Source organism: Callorhinchus milii, unplaced genomic scaffold, assembly GCF_018977255.1.
Source record: "Callorhinchus milii isolate IMCB2004 unplaced genomic scaffold, IMCB_Cmil_1.0 Scaffold3, whole genome shotgun sequence".
NCBI classification, from domain to species: domain Eukaryota; kingdom Metazoa; phylum Chordata; class Chondrichthyes; order Chimaeriformes; family Callorhinchidae; genus Callorhinchus; species Callorhinchus milii.
In genome coordinates, this window is record NW_024704744.1 from 81,451,613 (window position 1) to 81,469,087 (window position 17,475).

Genomic DNA, 17,475 nt, shown 5'->3' on the forward strand with positions numbered 1-17,475 from the left:
TTGCGTGTCGCAGTGTTTTGTTTGCCTCCCGTGTGTTGTGTTGTGTTGCTCCGCCCGCCCGGGGCCCGGCCTCTTCACCTCTGCCCCTCGCTCTGAATACCGCCGCACTGCAGCACGTCAGGCGTCCGTGCGTTACCAGGCAACGGGGATGTCGTGCTCTCTCTCTCTCTCTCTCTCTCCAGCGGGTGCGGTGCGGGGGGCGGAGAGGAGGCGAGAGCCCAGACGAGGGCGAGGAGCTCAATTCAGCGGCGAAACAGATCAAGTGTGTGTGAGTGTGGGAGGGATAATGGCCTGAGCTGACAGCCTGTGACTGAAGAGTTCAGAGTTATACCAACACAGTCCTCACCCTTCCACACCACCCCCCACACACCACCTCCCCACAGCCCCCCCATCCCACCACCCCACACACCACCAAACCCTCCTACACCAACCCCCCCTACACCAACCCCCCCTACACCAACCCCCCCCTACACCAACCCCCCCTACACCAACCCCCCCCTACACCAACCCCCCCCTACACCAACCCCCCCTACACCAACCCCCCCCTACACCAACCCCCCCCTACACCAACCCCCCCTACACCAACCCCCCCCTACACCAACCCCCCCTACACCAACCCCCCCCTACACCACCCCCCCTACACCAACCCCCCCCTACACCAACCCCCCCTACACCACCCCCCCCTACACCAACCCCCCCCCTACACCAACCCCCCCCTACACCAACCCCCCTACACCAACCCCCCCCTACACCAACCCCCCCTACACCAACCCCCCTACACCAACCCCCCCCCTACACCAACCCCCCCCTACACCAACCCCCCCCTGCACCAACCCCCCCTACACCAACCCCCCCTACACCAACCCCCCCCTACACCAACCCCCCCCTACACCAACCCCCCCCTACACCAACCCCCCCTACACCAACCCCCCCCTACACCAACCCCCCCCCACACCAACCCCCCCCCCACACCAACCCCCCCCACACCAACCCCCCCCCACACCAACCCCCCCCCCCACACCAACCCCCCCCTACACCAACCCCCCCTACACCAACCCCTCCCCACCCCCCCCCCCACGCCACCCCCCCCTACAGGTGGTCAAGGTGCCGAGTTCTGCAGGACATCACCCTGATTCAAAAACGATGACGACAACTTGCATTTGCGTAGCGCCCCCCCACCCCCCTTTCACATCGAGAGGACGTCCCAAGGCGCACACAAAACCAAGAGCCAGTGAGCGGGTGGGATTAATCGGACATGCATTGCTGAGGTGGTGCCAAGCTTTGGGATGTTGCTTCGGGATGCGCTGAGACAATGCCCTTTGCACTTGTAAACTGCTGCTCATACTGGTTTACAGGTACAAAGGGTAATAATAATAATAATCCTTGCATTTTGATATAGCGTTTTTTATGTCTTCTCGACGTCTCAAAGCGCTTCACAGAATATGCTGTAAAGTGAATTGACCGTATATTTGTGGGCGAAATGCGGCAGCCAATTGTGCACAGCAGTGTCCCACAAACAGTCGTGGATTGAAAATGACCAATTTATTATTGTTTTGTTTTTTGGAGGGATTATTATTAGGCTCTGTGTGGAGTAAGGAAACTTGCCCAAGGTTTCACCCTGCCTGGAATTGAACCAAGGTGTCTCGCTTGCAAAGCAAGTGCTCTAACCACTGAGCTACAGGACAGGTAATTTCAGGATAGACACCTGTTTTATTTCCTCGCAGCCTGCTTTCTCCCACACTTGTGAGACATTCTCCCTTCAAGGATACAAGTCTATAAGTACACATTGTGTTGTTAATGCTGTTATTGAATTCCCATGAATATTAGCAATTATATTAAAAAGAAAAGCTATTTCTGCTTCAAACCATCTGACCCATTTCAGGAGGAATGTCTGTCAAATCCAGAAATTCTACTATGAAAGCAGGAGCGACACAAGTAGTTGGTAGCACGAAACACAACAGTGCTGCCCCAGGACTGTATATACTAGCTGAAGACCCTTCATTTTTTAATGGTGTAACTGGAAAAGCTATGGCCATACCAAAGACAAAATCATTAACTACCCATTTCACCACTGTTAAAATACCAAAGTTTGGGATATCAAAGAGAAATTGTGAAGGAGATAAACCTGAAAAAACTTCCAAAGATGCAACGTTTCAAGTAAGATACAATTCTTATTTAATTTATAACTTTATGACATTAGATCAATTTTCAGTTGTATTTTGACATCAAAACTATTGTTTAAAGTTGTTGAATTAAGAATGTTGGTAAAACTGTCCCATATGTATCAATGAGAGTATAGTTACTGGACAACGCAGTCTCTGATCTGACCATGCATATAACTCTTTAATTCATTGGAATTGCAGTATTATTTGGCCATTGAATAAATACATAAAACTCTCACACATTCTTTTGCAATTTAATGAAGAAGTGAGAAATCACGTAGACTGGAATTCCCAAAGAGCTCAAGTGTCATTCAGGAGCTCTGACCCATTGGGGATAAGGTTCAGTGTCCCTTTTATCAATTTAGTATTCTGGAAATCCAATGGAATTATTTAAAATAATAATAATAATTCTTGCATTTGATATAGCGCTCTATCATGTCTTCGAGACGTCTCAAAAGGCTTCACGGAATATACTATAAAGTAAGGTGACTGTATATTTTGTGGGCAAAACACAGCAGCCAATTGCACACAGCAGTGTTTCACAAAACAGTTGTGGATTGAAGTGACCAATCTATTTTTTTGAAGGAATTATTATACAGCGAGTAAATGTGGCATAGAATTAGCATTCAAAAGTTCTAATCGTCTGAAATACCAACTGAGTATAAGTGATTTATAATTACATTTTTATATACTTTTTAACTTGTGTATTACATGTAGGTTTCCTTAGATGAACAGAATCAAATGCTGGAAAGAATCTGTATGTTGGAAAGAGAAATTGTGCAGCTGAAAACACAATTAGAAGAAAAGGATACAAGCTTAAACAATGTCACCAAATTAATGCAAGATAAGGTAAAGTTAGTTCTTTGAAACATGTTCAACCCACTGTTCAGTTTTACATGTATCTAAACCATTTTTCATTTTCCAAAAGCAATATAAGACATTCAAAATGGGAAGCTAATAGCCTCTAATAATACGTTTACAGGCAACATGTACACTTAACTAGTTGAATGAGAAAGAACTGTCAAAGAATACTATGGCAGGTCCCTTGTCAAAATTGGCAGCTTAAAGATATTGGAATTAGTGTAGCACAACACTGCTATGAATTATTCAGAAGAACTCAAAAATGTCTGTACTTTGCTCACTGGAGATACCAAATTCTGCTGACACTTAATGCTCACACAGAGGAAATGCCACTTAGATGGGGTACTGATAGAACCGTACTCCAGTATGAGCAAATACTGGCCAGGACACTGACAAATAGTGTCACTCTACAGTAAATCCTGTGAAGTGCATTTGGGCATCCTCCTGATGTGAAAGGTGCTTTATCAAATGTAAGGAGTATTATTATAAATAGATTTACAACTCACAGATATACCTCTTTCAGTAACATACATGTTTTTGGTTGTGTTAACTTAGGATGGGGATATCCTTGATAGCAGTTGTTTTCCTCAGTTGACATTTTCTGCAGATTTCTGAACACGCTCAGTTGGTGGAAGAAGAACAACAATCTCATGAACTGACACGAGAGAAGCTGGAACAATCAGAAAATGTGGTAGCAGAAAAGATACAGTTACTTCATGATCATCAAAAGGAGTATGAACAAAGTACTGAGGACCTTAAAGAGTTGGTTAGTAGTTTTCAAACCATGTGTGGTGAAAATGACTGGAATTTGCTTTTCCTGAACCTGACTATGCATTTGTTTCTTTCATTTCACTGCAGCACAAAGTTAGAGTGGCTACAATCATAAAAGAGACTACATCAGAGATTAACTGCAGAGATGAGAAGATTGCCAAGATGAAGCAACAAATCTCAGAGATCCTAAAAGGAAAATCTTGGTACTTCCTCCCCCACACCATCATTAATTTTTTTCCTTTTCTTTCGTGAAGATGGTAACTAATGTTGGGCACGGGTCTAGAAATATTAGAAACTCTCATGTATCTCACCTAAGCGGTTGTAATGTGTGAGCATCAGTAGGCTATTCAAATGAGAAGGACATGTGCTCTTATTTCTGCTCCATCTCAAAGACCCCACACTCATACTTTCACATAAAGGTTACCGGAGGATGATCAAGAGCACCATATTTTCTGCCTCCCTTATTTGGGGGTCACTGAGGCCAAGAGTAGCACTTCTACCATTGCTCCAGTTGATATTAGCTAATGTGGCACAGACAATAGTTTGAAAATTAGATCTCCCTAGTTTATATAACAGTAGTTACAGAAGTATAAATATATATAGGACTATGTGGAAGACTAAAGATTCCTTGTTGCTTAGAGATACAACATTTTCTTTGAAGCTATCTGTCTTTTGTTCCCATGATTTTCAGGTTACATTGGGCGCTGAACTCACTGCACCAACCAATTTTCTTTCGNTTTTTACGCTCCTGTGTGGGCACACTTTTTTTTAATCCTTACATCTCACACCAATCTTTGTGTCTCCTGTAGCAAAATTCCCAGTAATACCAGATTTTGTAGCTGCTCATAAAAACGCACGTTTATGGACCCGGAGATGGTTGGAAAGAAACTGCAAGTGTTTGTTCCCAAGCACATTTGGCTCATTATCTTAGAGGCAGCAGGATGAAACAAATGGATTTATTCTAAACTTTTCACCCAAAGTTTCTGCAATTCACCACAAATTTTGCAGTGTAAAGCGGGATTGAAGAAGTACAAATTGAGCATTCTAGTCCCTGCTTTAGACCACCCAGAGGAAGTAGCTTCAAGGGGCAGCTCAAGGAGCTCTGAGATGCTATCCTTCATGAAGGGCCTATATAAATGCAAATTATTGTTATTTTCTGTGATATGGCACTGTATCAAACGTAAGTCATTTATTTCTGATTAATGAGAACCATTTGTGTTTTTAACACTATCCAACTAAATGACATCCTGATTGATTAATTACTGTAAGATATACTTCTCAAAGCTAAATTTGGCTGACTTTGATGATTTACACATATAGTAGAATTTTCCTGTTTTCAAATAATCATTGAGATTATTGTCAAATCTAGCAGCCACTGAAAATAACAGCTATATTCCTTTACCATTGAAGTTTATATAAGACTGTGCATATTTTCTTTCTGATCGAAAAAGGGAACGACAGGAGCAATTGAATGGAATGAAAAAGGAATTAAAGAGTGTATCAGATGAAGTCACTGTACTTGAAAGAAAACTTGAGTTGCAAAAGTCTCTCGAACAGGTAAATTCCATAAATGAACAAGCCCAATCGCCGACTTGTTTAGAGTGACCAGTGATTTTCACGATAAAGACACCTGTGATAATTAGATCCTCTCCCATTTACCCTGATGACATAATTGGAGATTTAACACATGTAACATGGAACTTCATTTTCAACACATTATTGTTCTTGTGCTCATCTGTTACACTGACTCAGGTTACATAGAATTATACAGCACAGAAGGAGGCCATTCGGCCCATCGTGTCTGTGCCGGCTCTTTTAAAAGAGCTATCCAAATCAATCCCAATCCACTGCTCTCTCCCATAGCCCTGCAAACTTGTCCTCCCCAAATAATTATCTACTCTCTTAAAAGTTGTTAGGAATCGGCTTCCACCACTCTTTCAGGCAATGCATCCAGATCCGAACAACTTGCTGTGTGAAAACATTTCTTCTCACCAACCCTCTGTTTCTTTTAACAACCATTTTAAATCATTTCCTCGGGTTACCAAACCACCCACCAGTGATAATAGTTTCTCTTTGTTCACTGTATTGAATCCCCTCATAATTTTGAAAATTTCCATTAAGTCTCCTCTTAACCTTCTTTGCTCCAAGGAGAATAATCCTAGCTTCTCGAGCCTCTCCTGATAACTGAAGTTCCTCATTCCTGATACCATCTTGGTTAAATCTCCTTCGTACCCTCTCCAAAGCCTTGACATCCTTCTTAAAGTGTTGTGCCCGGAACTGAACACAGTACCCTAGCTGAGGCCTAACCAGTGTTTTATAAAGGTTCATCATAACTTCCTGACTTTTGTATTCTATGCCCCTATTTATAAAGCCTAGTATCCTGTATGCTTTTTCAACAGCTTTATCTACCTGTCCTGCCACCTTTAAAGATTTACTTATATGAATGCCTCGGTCTCTCTGTTCCTTCACCCACTTCACGATTATACCATCAGCTTATATTGTCTCTCCTCATTCTTGCTCCCAAAATGCATCATTTCGCATTTCTCCACATTAAACTTCATCTGCCACGTGTCTGCCCATTTGTCTGCTACTATCCTCCTCACTGTTTACTACTTTTCCTAGCTTTGTATCATCTGCAAACTTGGAAATTGTACTCCCTTTACCCAAATCAAGGTCATTCATATAGATCAAAAAGAGCAATGGTTCCAATATCGACCCCTGGGGGACATCTCTGCACACTTCCCTCCAGTCAGAAAAACAATCGTTCACCACAACTCTCTGCTTTCTGTCTCCCAGCCAGTTCTGTATCCATGCTGCCACTGTCCCTTTAATACATGGGCTTCTATTCTGCTTACAAGTCTCTTATGTGGCACTTTATCAAACCTCTTTTGAAAATCCATATAAACTACATCAACTGCACTACCTTCATCCACCCTCTCTGTTACCTCGTCAAAAATATATACATCTCCAACTTTTGCTGTTATCTTTCCATCCATGTGGATGAATGACACTTTTATTCCTTTTCTATATTTCATCAACACGATTCTCAAATTCACTGCTACTTTCTCTCGCCATGTGACCAAACAATCCAATCCAGGTTAGTTATTATTCAATAGGAATCACTATTATTTTTAATTTTGAGGAATTATATCTTTAACTTTGCAAATATTCTTAGAATTCACTTGCTTTGGTTTTCTCAATTTTCTGATTTTTATTCTCTCAACTGCTGTCTCATCAGTCACAGTACTTGCTTTGTCCTGTGTTGCAATTAACAATGTAGTAGGTAAAATATATACAGTGGGTTTTAATATTTTGTATATATATAACATATATATACATATTTATAATATGTATTGGGTTTTTCTTAGGAATGTGACAACTGTAAATCTCCAATGTCAAAGGAAGAAGTGAAGATCCTGGAAGTAAGACTTAAAAAATCGAACAATTGATGAACTACAAAGCATCTGCAAATCATTTGAGCAACAACCGGTGAAGCAATTAAATAATTTATCCCTGTATTTTCAACGTAGCCTAAAGAAAAGTTCCACCTTTACTGCTTTTGTTTTCTCTTGACAGGAACAAATACTAAAACTAGTCAGAAAACACGAAATTATAAAACTGGTGGGTTGATGGAGATTGTCAAGTTACAAGATGCCAGGCCTGACACTAAACGAAATACAAAACTTAACAAAAAGACTCATGCAAACTATCAACAATATTGTGAATCTGGCATCCCAATAGTTCTGACAGATGATCACTGAAGATCACATAAGATCTTCTTAGTGGGTACCACACAATCAGTCCTGGCTGGATTGAAATCCCTCATTGGGTTGAGGGATTCAATAGGAAAGGTTTAAAAATTGCTGTGAAGGACCAATCTGCATTAAATAACAGATTACCTAATCAGTACAGATGAGAAATGCGTGTCCCAGACCAGCTCGAACTTTTGGCTGATGTTGAAAATTGAAGAGGTGACATAACCTACCATTTCATGGCTCAGCAGTTAAAGCACCATAAAAGGTGCAGTTGCTTTCATGGCGATGTGTGAAGTGACCATCTAATTACTTTCTCAGCACCAAAATAATTAAGAGCAACCAAAGCCAACCTATTTTAAATATATATATATTTACTAATAGCAAGGTATATGAAATATGGTGTGGAACTAATCAACTGGTATGAAGTACATTATTGAAGGTTATAATTCAGAACACTTAACAGGTAACAGTTCTGATGTGGCATTTATTACTGGTTGATATCTTTCCTGTGACCAGCTAGTATTCAGAAGTCAGCCTTATCTTTGAAAAAATTGAAAAGGAACATCCGTAACTCTGTCTATCCAGCACCTTTGGACGTCCTCCTGACGTGAAAGGCCCTTTACAAATGTAATTTTGTTGTTGTTACCTTAACTAAACCTTCAGAAAATGTGGAAGATGTATTTGATATTGTGAATGCGGCACAATTTTACTGTAATAATATTTTTTTAAAAAAAGGTTATAGGATAATAAATGGATTATTTCGAAATCACACACAACTTCACTCAGCAGTTACAGATATCTTGTAAAGGCCAATGTACAATTTACAGTACATTCCGTGAACCTTTATTGTTCAATACAATTTGTAACTCACACATTAAAAAAACATTTTCATGGCAAAACTATTTTTATTATTACAAAAATAATTGCATAGAGGTTTGTCCTGTGATGCCTAAATCTACATTAACCACAAACAAGCGATTTATAATTTGGGGATGGATGTAACATTAATACACTGTTATATTCATCACTATTCTTAAACAATTGATTTAATAATGTCAGTGATTAGAACATTTGAGTGACATGCCACTGCTGGCAAGTTCAGTTTATGAGCAATATATTGCTCAATGTTATATTATGGTTAATGTATTGCATTAAAAAAATCAATAACGTCTTACGCTTGTAACATTATGTTGTAGACACAATTATTTGCATTAACAAAAGCATTCCATGAAAACATGCAGAATTTTCCTGCAAATTAACAAGACACCTCACCATTTAATAGTTGACCACACAAAGAAAAATATTCTTTTGAAAAATGATTTTTTAAAAAGGAACATCTACAGATATACTGTAGCGCCTTTCATGTCAGGAGGATGTCCCAAAGCACTTCGCAGGATACACTGTGAAGTAAAGTGACTGTATTTCTAGGTGAACGTAGCAGCCAATTTGCGCACAGTAATGTCCCATAAACAACCAGGAGGTGAATGAACAATTTTATTTGAGGGATTGTTGGCCAGGAACTAGTAGAAATAAGCATCACGAATAGCCACATAATGTTCTTAGCTACTTATAATTTTTAAGGAAATTGAATATAATTTGATGTAATTTCTCAAATAAGGTGTAATTATAATGTTATGTTATGAGGGACTAATATAATAGTCTGTGCACAGAGTATTGGTCACCTGTTTGGCAATCATTTCATGTCTTGAACTACGAATTAAATCATTTTTAAATTTTGAATTATTTTGATGCCTTTAGCTCACTATGGAATGGAACATTTTACACTCTGTTTTTAAACAAAATCAACTTTTAAGTAAAATTGCCTTGTAGAATATATATGGACTTCGGATTCACGAAAGAACCAAGATAGTCAATATGCTTAGGTAAGCTATCTTCTAGTTTGTTCATGAGTCCAAACTTAATTCATATCTCTGTGCACGTGGTAATGGTGAATTGATGCAGAAACAAGTATCCTGGGAAAGTATCTAAAACAAAGAGTTGGAACTGAAACTGATAGTGCTGCAACACTGAGTAATACAGATAATAATAATCCTTATATTATGATCAGATCCCCCAAATCTTTTAAGTGTAACCCAATAAACCAATAAAGTACTCCTTTGTTTACCATCTCCAAAATCACAATGCATAAGCCATAAACTGGTTGGTGGAGCCTTAAACCTGAAAGGACATTCCTGCTTCTGTCAAAATGACAATTATAGATAGCCACTAACAGGAACACGCTTTTATTAACAAAGTAATACAAGGTGCATTTACATTTTCATAACTACACTGTACCATTCCAGTAAACCAACACTAATTCCACCCGTCAGGTATGTGTCGCTGTGAAACGGGTCAGTATCAAATATACGCAAAATGCTGGAAATTCACACCATGTCATTTAGCATCTGAAAGAACCGCAGGATTATGAACTGTCATCAGACGAAAATTCATAAAAAATGCAAACCTGTTTCTCTTTCAAAAGCTGATCAACTGGTTGTGCATTTCACCATTGCTATTTTGCATTTCAGATTTCCAGCAATTTATTCCTTGATGTAAATTCATCCCACTGATTCTATCAATTAGAAAAATTGCACATTTGAAAAGACAAAAAACATGAAACTGTAATATACTATTAGACTTTACTTGTCACATTTTTATGCTCGTAGGTTTTGTAGTTTTTACCAATCATAAACTAAAACAAATCAGCATAATTATTGATCTTCAAATTAACAGTCATTATAGTGCAGAGAGCCATAGCAGAAGCTTTTGTCAGCGGCATTGGCATCAAGTACCGTATGAAATCACTGAAATGCCATTTGTGCACAGTATGAAACAGAAACCGTTGAGATGTTTAGGACCCAGGCCGGATTTGCACCAATAGTGATGCAATCTTTCTGTACAAAATTTAATTCTGATAGGTCAGCAATTTATAGGTTTATTATTGATATTATGAAACCTTCTGGCTCTTTAGATCCAAAGATTTTGATAGCTGAGAACGAACTTGCCCACACTGGCATTAGTGTGTGTGTGTATGATTGGCGTTATGACAGACACTAATTGTCTAGCATAAGGGAAGTATATTAACCATCAACCTTTGTGTGTATTGTAATTATTCTTCAAAGAATATGTTGCTTGTTATCGTCTGAAGATGAAAGTATTGTAAAATGTGAAAAAGGGAAGCCAAATTACTATCAACAATAATTTAATACATCAGAAATGTAAAAGCGAATGAAGGTGGTTATTCCTGCAATTTCAGATTGTTCTTAAACATCTTTGCTAGGAGCTACGGATTCTATATCGATGCATTCCATATTACGTTTCGTTGTTTCGCTGAAAACCGATTCAAAGGCTGCCTGTTGTTCCTCCAATGACTCCATGGCAGGTGCTGCAGGAGCTGTGCTTTCACTGGCCCGCTGCGCTGCTGCAAAACGTTCCATCTCTGCCTGCTTCCTGCCCCGTCTTTTACCTAAAATTTTAACGTAATTGGCTGGCACCAGCCCAGTCGTTTGGCCATCCTGACTGGCCAGCAACCACCCACGCACTTTGGGCTGTTGTTCTGAAAAGTAGAGCAAAAGGCATTTTTGCAACATTAAAATAATAATCATTGCATTTGATATAGTGATTTAGTGTATATTTTGTGGGAGAAAAGCAGCAGCCAATTTTGCACAGCAGTGTCCCACAAACAGTCGTGAATTGAGTGGCCAAATTGTTTATTCACTATGGGAAAAACAAAGGAACAAACAAAGTTTGTTTTTGTGGCACATCTTTTGAATAATATGAAAAGGAAATCTTTTCAGTTTGGCAAATTGATTAAAAGCCAATTGTGGAAAGATTCATTAATCCGTGTAGATTTTTTAAAGTTTAGATCAACTTTTAGATCAAGTTGATTGGAATTACTACAATTCAACCCACAAATTTGTTCACGGATTAATATCCTACTGGTATGGGTAGTGTGAATGATGTGCCTATATACTTAATAATCTGTGACCAAATTACAACGCTTAATTTACTCAAGGCATGGCTGACTGACTCATAAAAGTGAGAACAAAAGGAAATTCTTTGAATGCAACTAATTTATTATATTCAATCTCTACACATCCTTTACCAAAGCCACTATTAAAATAAAACCATCCTTTATGCCAAGAGCCTAAGGCGAAAGTCACTTTGATGTTTCAATGTTTTATTTTCCAAATAAAGTATTGTTATTCAACTCGTAACTTAGGTGAGGTAATGTTCTTGCCATCAAAATTGTAAAGCAGGTAGAATTTAGAATTCTCCCTCATCACCCCACAACTCATTGCGTAATTACATAATGGAGCTCGGTATCGAACAACCAGGCAGGTCCAAATCTTAATAATAATAATTCTTGAATTTTTATATAGCCCCTTATCACGTGGTTGAGACGTCTCAAAGTGCTTCACAGAATATACCGTAAAGTGAAATGACTGTATATTTTGAGGGCAAAATGTAGCGTCCAATTGCGCACAGCAGTGTCCCACAAACAGTCGTGGATTGAGTGACCAATTTATTATTATTTCTTTATTTAATCTCTGGTTTGTACCGTTAGCTGATCTAGGCCAACGCTGTGGTGGGAATGCTCCCAGAATTTCTGGCCTGTGAGGTAGACAAGGGGTGAAGAGTGAACAAAGTGGTGAAAGTCATCCAGGGTTTCTTTCTCTACCCAATGACCACCGTTGAAAACTTTCCATGTGGATGAGGTTTGGCTTTGATGCCGTCCCTGAGGTTCGCCGAGGCTGAGGCTTGAACAAGGAATTGAATGGCAAAAATTTTTGTATACGTTAGCCTACAAATACACAGTCGCTATATTTTACAGTATATCCCGTGAACTGCTTTGGGACATCTTCCCGAAGTGAAGGGTGCTATACCAAATGTAAGGATGTTTCTTTTCTTTCATTAACTCAATTCTCTTATTGCTGGAATGAGCAATCCCCAGGTGGAAATTCCACATTGTGATGGATTTTTTCTTTATTTTGGAGGCAGTAAAGACATTTTCAATTCTAGATGAGATTCTTTTGCTGAGAGTTATCCATTGATGTCAAGCACTGGTATAACACCCTTTACATTAATAATAATAATCCTTGCATTTGGTATAACGCCTTATCATGTCTTCTAGACGTCTCAAAGCGCCTCACAGTAAAGCGAATTCACTATATATAATATAATAATAATATAATATATATAATATAATATATATATAATTCACTATATATATATATTTGTGGGCGAAACAGTCGTGGATTGAGTGACCAAATGTTTTTTTTTAAAACCGGATAGAGTACAAGTTGTGTACTCAGTCAAATGGGCTCAATCTCCCGGTTTGTAAGTGCATTACAATGGTACAGAGTGATGGAGCAGATGTAACACTTAAAGGTCAGAGCACTGTGTCCTGGCCAACAATTGTTCCAGATTCGTTGATTACTCATCTCATCATTCATTTGTTGTGTGCAAATGGCTGCCACGTTTGCCTTCAAAACAGTCACTGTACACCACGGTAATTACCCATGAAGCACTTTTGGGACATTTCAATGTGGATCAGATACTATAAAAAAATCCAAGTTCTTTCTTAATGTTAATTAAATAATACAGCCTGGGGACTTTTATTTTTCCGCAAAAATCCAAACCCCTGATTGTTCAGCGTCGTGGGAAGTCCTTCTGACATGAAAGATGCTATACAAATGTAATGTTGTATTGTATAAGTGAACAACATTTAACGCGTATTTATCACGGGAGAAGGGCGACGGTATGAGAACGCCGTTTCAGGCCTCACCTTTTGGTGCCATGTTCAGCAGATCACCTGAATGCAGTGAGATCTCCTCTTGAGAGCCAGCGATGAAGTCATACTCTGCCCTTGCAACAACATGATCGTCCTCTCCACTTGCCCAGTTTGTGGAGTCTTATTCCAAAAAGGAGAAAAAGTAGCTATTATTTACAGCAATTTTGCTTTTTCGTCAGCCGTGTGTCCGACACACTCGGGGACTCAGCACCACGCTACAACTACACAGTCGCTATACTTTACAATATATCCTGTGAAGCACTTTGAGACATCTTCCCAAAGTGAAAGCTGTTATACCAAATGTAAGGATTTTTATTTTCTATTATTAATTCAATTTTCTTATTGCTGGAATGAGCATGTGGAAATCCCATATTACAATGGAAATCTTACTTTGGAGGCAGTAAAGACATTTTCAATTCTAGATGACATTCTCTCTCTGAGTTTTAAATTGATCTCAAGGATGGGTATAAACACCCTTTGCATTAACAAGATAAAGTACAAGTTGTGCACTCAGTCAAATGGGGTTCATTCTCAAAGTTTGTAGTATGTAAACCAAACAGGAGTCCAGATATGTATGCCAACTGCTCATGGAAATTTCCCCACGCTTGGAAGTATTAGGCACAGGTTAGCAAAAGTCAAGGCTTTGGAACATTAAGAGTGTGTGTTGGGGTACTGCTGGGAGCCATGTCTGGCAAACTTCCCACAGACAGTGAGGAAAATATCTTCTGAATAAAAATTTTGGGGGAATTTTTTTAAGGTAACATATGCTGAATTGTTCAATACACAAGTGATTAAAATGATCACTGTATTTATTGGTTCTCTCTAATCTACCCATGAGAATTTTTTTATCACTGTATTTCGATACAAAATTATTTTAATAATCTTTGCATTTGACTTAGAGCCTTATCATGTTGTTGAGGTGACTCACAGCGCTTCACAGAATATACTGTAAAGTGAATTGACTATATTTATTGTGGGTGAAACTCGGCAGCCAATTGCGTACAGCAATGTCCCCAAAGAGTCGAGGATTGAGTGACCAATTTTTTTTATGAGGGATTATTATCCCTGAAGGCGATCTGCCAATCGAATTACAACTGGGTTCCTACTTACTGCTACATAAAGAGAGGTGTATGAAGTAAGGAAACTTGCCTAATGTTTCACCCTGCCCGGGAAACGGGAATTTTAAAACGTAATTATAATCAAAGTGTGTTCAGTGGGCATTTGATTGTCTCACCTGGTTCTTCAACCTCAATCGAGCTCAATAATTTCCAAATGAGATAAGGGCCTCCGAGAATGACAGCAAAGAACAGAAAGATGGGCCAGGATTTGCCAGATCCAGCTGCTTTATCCTCAGCCCCAACAGGAACCACGGCTCTGGCGCTGTCCGCCCACAAATCTTCTACCTCAGAGCTCTTCCGTAGACCCAGTAACCTCTGCAGCTTCCTGTACATGTACTTTAACGTTCTGATCAATGCAAATGCCGAGAGGACTTTGGTGAAGTGCAACCGGAGTCTGGAGAAATGGTTGGCGACATCCAGGACTGCTCTAAAACTGTTATAAACAGCTGAGGAAGTAGCCTCAAGCATCATGCTGACAGATGCAAAGGCATGGACAATACTTTCAATGGACTGAAATGCTCCCCTGCTGCTTTCTTCAGCATGCTGTACAAACCTGCTGGGAGGAACATTATCTGTCTGAAACCTGTTGTAGCCAAGGCCTCCATATCCATAGCTATAGGGGTTATAGTTTCCATATAAAGAGCTTCCATACTGTGAATATCCAGGTGAGTATACGGTAGACATGAGGCTCGATGCAGGTCTGTAAGTGCGGAGGTTTCTGCCTCCAATCTGTTGGGCTGGCCTTTGGGGTACAGGAGGTGGAATTCGTGTGAGCACAGGCTGTCCTGGTCTCAAAGGTAAACTAGCTCCTAGTTCAGACGATCTGAAAGACATGAAGTATGAATGCAATTTACAAAGCTAGGCTTTACCGTTAAAGGCATCATCTTTATGAAACATATTTGGCAAACATGAATATAATAATAATCCTTGCATTTGATACAGCATCTTATCACGTAGTGAGTAATTTGAAAGTGCTTCACAGAATATATTGTAAAGTGGATTGACTGTGTATTTTGTGGCCGAAATGCAGCAGCCAATTGCACACAACAATGTCCCACGTGGATTGAGTGACCATATTTTTTTGAGGGATTATTACCCCCAGAAAGCGATCCGCCAATCGACTAACAACCGGGTTCCTACTTACTACTAAGTAAATAGAGGCTTATGGAGTAAGGAATTCTAAGGTTTCTTGCCTAAGGTTTCGGCCCGCCCGGGAATCGAAACTGGGTCCCCTTGCTTGTGAGGCGAGTGTGCTAACCACTACGCTACAGGACTCCCAATGGTTTTGGTATTTGGGTAGAACCAAAATGGCCATGTGTCATATATGAAATAAATGTAAAAGATACTTTGGAGGCAGTTTTAGAAAGAATGTTCCAATACTTACTTACCACTTGAAATGATCACATTTCAGATCACTATTTCATCTCCCTTAACTCCTCCATCCCCCTCCCTGCCACGCACATCTTCTATCGCCCCTGGAGAAATATCCTCCTCCATGCCCTCTCCGCTGCCCTGGTGGCACCTGAACTCCTACCCCCTGGCCCCCCTCCTGCAATGACCTACCTTCCATGGTCACCCTTTTAAACAACTCCCTCTCAGCCATCCTCGACATGCTTACCCACGTCATCAGCCTCCTACTCGCACAAATCCCCCTGGTACACCAGCCACCTCCGCTCTCTCAAATCTCAGGTGCACTCCACCAAATGCACCTGGTGCAAATCCAAATTAACCATCTACCATCCCTCCCTTATTAGTTTACCATCAGATCTGGCAGGACTGCACCAAGACCTACCATTCTGCCCTCGCCTCAGCTAAGTCATCCTTTTATTCCAAAATCATCTTGGAAGTTAAGGACAACCAGACTCCTCTTTTCTACCATAAACCAACTTCTGCATCCACCCTCCCATGCCTCTGCCATCCTCTCCTCCACCAAATGCGAGGAAATGATGGATTTCCTTGAGTCCAAAGTCGCCTCTAGCCTCTCTATTGGAACCTCGTCCCACCTCCTGCTCCTCTTCCAGTCCCACCCCCACCATCCCTCACTCTACACATTTAAACCCTGTATATACCATCTCCCCCTCTTCGCTTACCTCCATGATTTCCAGTATGAAACCCACCACCTGCTCCTTTGACCCCCATCCCTACCCCTCTCCTCCCAGCTCCACCTCCTTTCCCCCACCTAATAGACCTCATTAACTGGCACCGTACCCATCCCCTACAGGCAGCCGTCATCACCCCTATCCTCAAAAAACCTTCCCTTGACCCATCTCTGCTCTCCAACTACAAAACAATACGATACAAAATTACATTATAAAATGTCTTTCACGTCGAGAGGACGTCCCATTTCAAACTTTCCTTTTCTATCAAAGGTCATGGAACGAGTTGTCGCTTCCCAGCTTCGCTCTTTCCTCTCCCGGCATTCCCTCCACGAACCCCTCCAATCTGGGTTTCGTGCTGCCCACAACACAGAAACAGCCCTGGTCAAAGTGACCAGTGGCATTCTGTCCACCTGCGACCAGGGTTCTCTCTGTCTCCTCGTCTTTCTTGGCCGCTTTCGATTCTGTTGACCATTCTATTCTTCTCCACCGCCTCTCCTCTCACCTCCACCTCAATTGTTCTGTTCTTACCTGGTTCCAATCCTACCTTTCCCACAATCTGCACTTCATGGCCACCAATGGCTTCTCCTCCAGCCCTCCCACTGACATGTGTCGCATCCCGCAGGGCTGTCCTTGGTCCCCTCCTCTTCCATCTATATATGCTCCTGCTTGGCGATGTCATCCCCAGGCATGGGGTCAATTTCCACATGTATGCGGATGACAACCAACTCTACCTCGCGCCTTCACCCTCGACTCCAGGACCGTTGATATCCTGGCTAATTATCTATCTGATATCAAGTCCTGACGAGAGCCAACCTTCCTCCAGCTCAATGTTGGCAAGACAGAGTCCCTCCTGCTTGGCTCCCAATAGCGTCTTCTCACCTTTTTAACCCTCAGGTATCCTTGAAACCCCACATT

The 17,475-nt window shown here is 40.8% G+C and overlaps 2 protein-coding genes across 5 annotated transcripts in view; one reads left to right on the forward strand and one right to left on the reverse strand.

Moving 5' to 3' along the window:
- The first annotated feature begins 160 nt into the window (after positions 1-160).
- LOC103178015 (golgin subfamily A member 6-like protein 22) lies at positions 161-9,289 on the forward strand. 4 transcript variants are annotated; one of them, XM_042333357.1, is made up of 7 exons: positions 161-262; positions 1,883-2,157; positions 2,880-3,011; positions 3,631-3,789; positions 3,882-3,997; positions 5,246-5,351; positions 7,163-9,289. In XM_042333357.1, exons 2-7 carry the CDS (start codon positions 1,888-1,890, stop codon positions 7,241-7,243), a joined length of 864 nt encoding a protein of 287 aa, XP_042189291.1. In that variant the 5' UTR covers positions 161-262; positions 1,883-1,887; the 3' UTR covers positions 7,244-9,289. The 4 variants fall into 4 exon arrangements, with proteins under 4 accessions (XP_042189291.1, XP_042189289.1, XP_042189290.1 ...); XM_042333355.1 differs by having other exon boundaries at positions 185-268; XM_007892488.2 differs by lacking the exon at positions 161-262 and adding an exon at positions 1,654-1,686.
- Positions 8,339-17,475, reverse strand: part of pex13 (peroxisomal biogenesis factor 13) — a 10,679-nt gene continuing 1,542 nt past the window's right edge. Inside the window, exons 2-4 of the mRNA XM_042333354.1 lie at positions 14,578-15,284; positions 13,338-13,463; positions 8,339-11,105 (exon numbers count right to left, since the gene is read on the reverse strand). Of these exons, the coding sequence (XP_042189288.1) occupies positions 10,813-11,105; positions 13,338-13,463; positions 14,578-15,284 (1,126 nt within the window). The 3' untranslated portion in view covers positions 8,339-10,812. The remainder of the gene's footprint in view (positions 11,106-13,337; positions 13,464-14,577; positions 15,285-17,475) is intronic.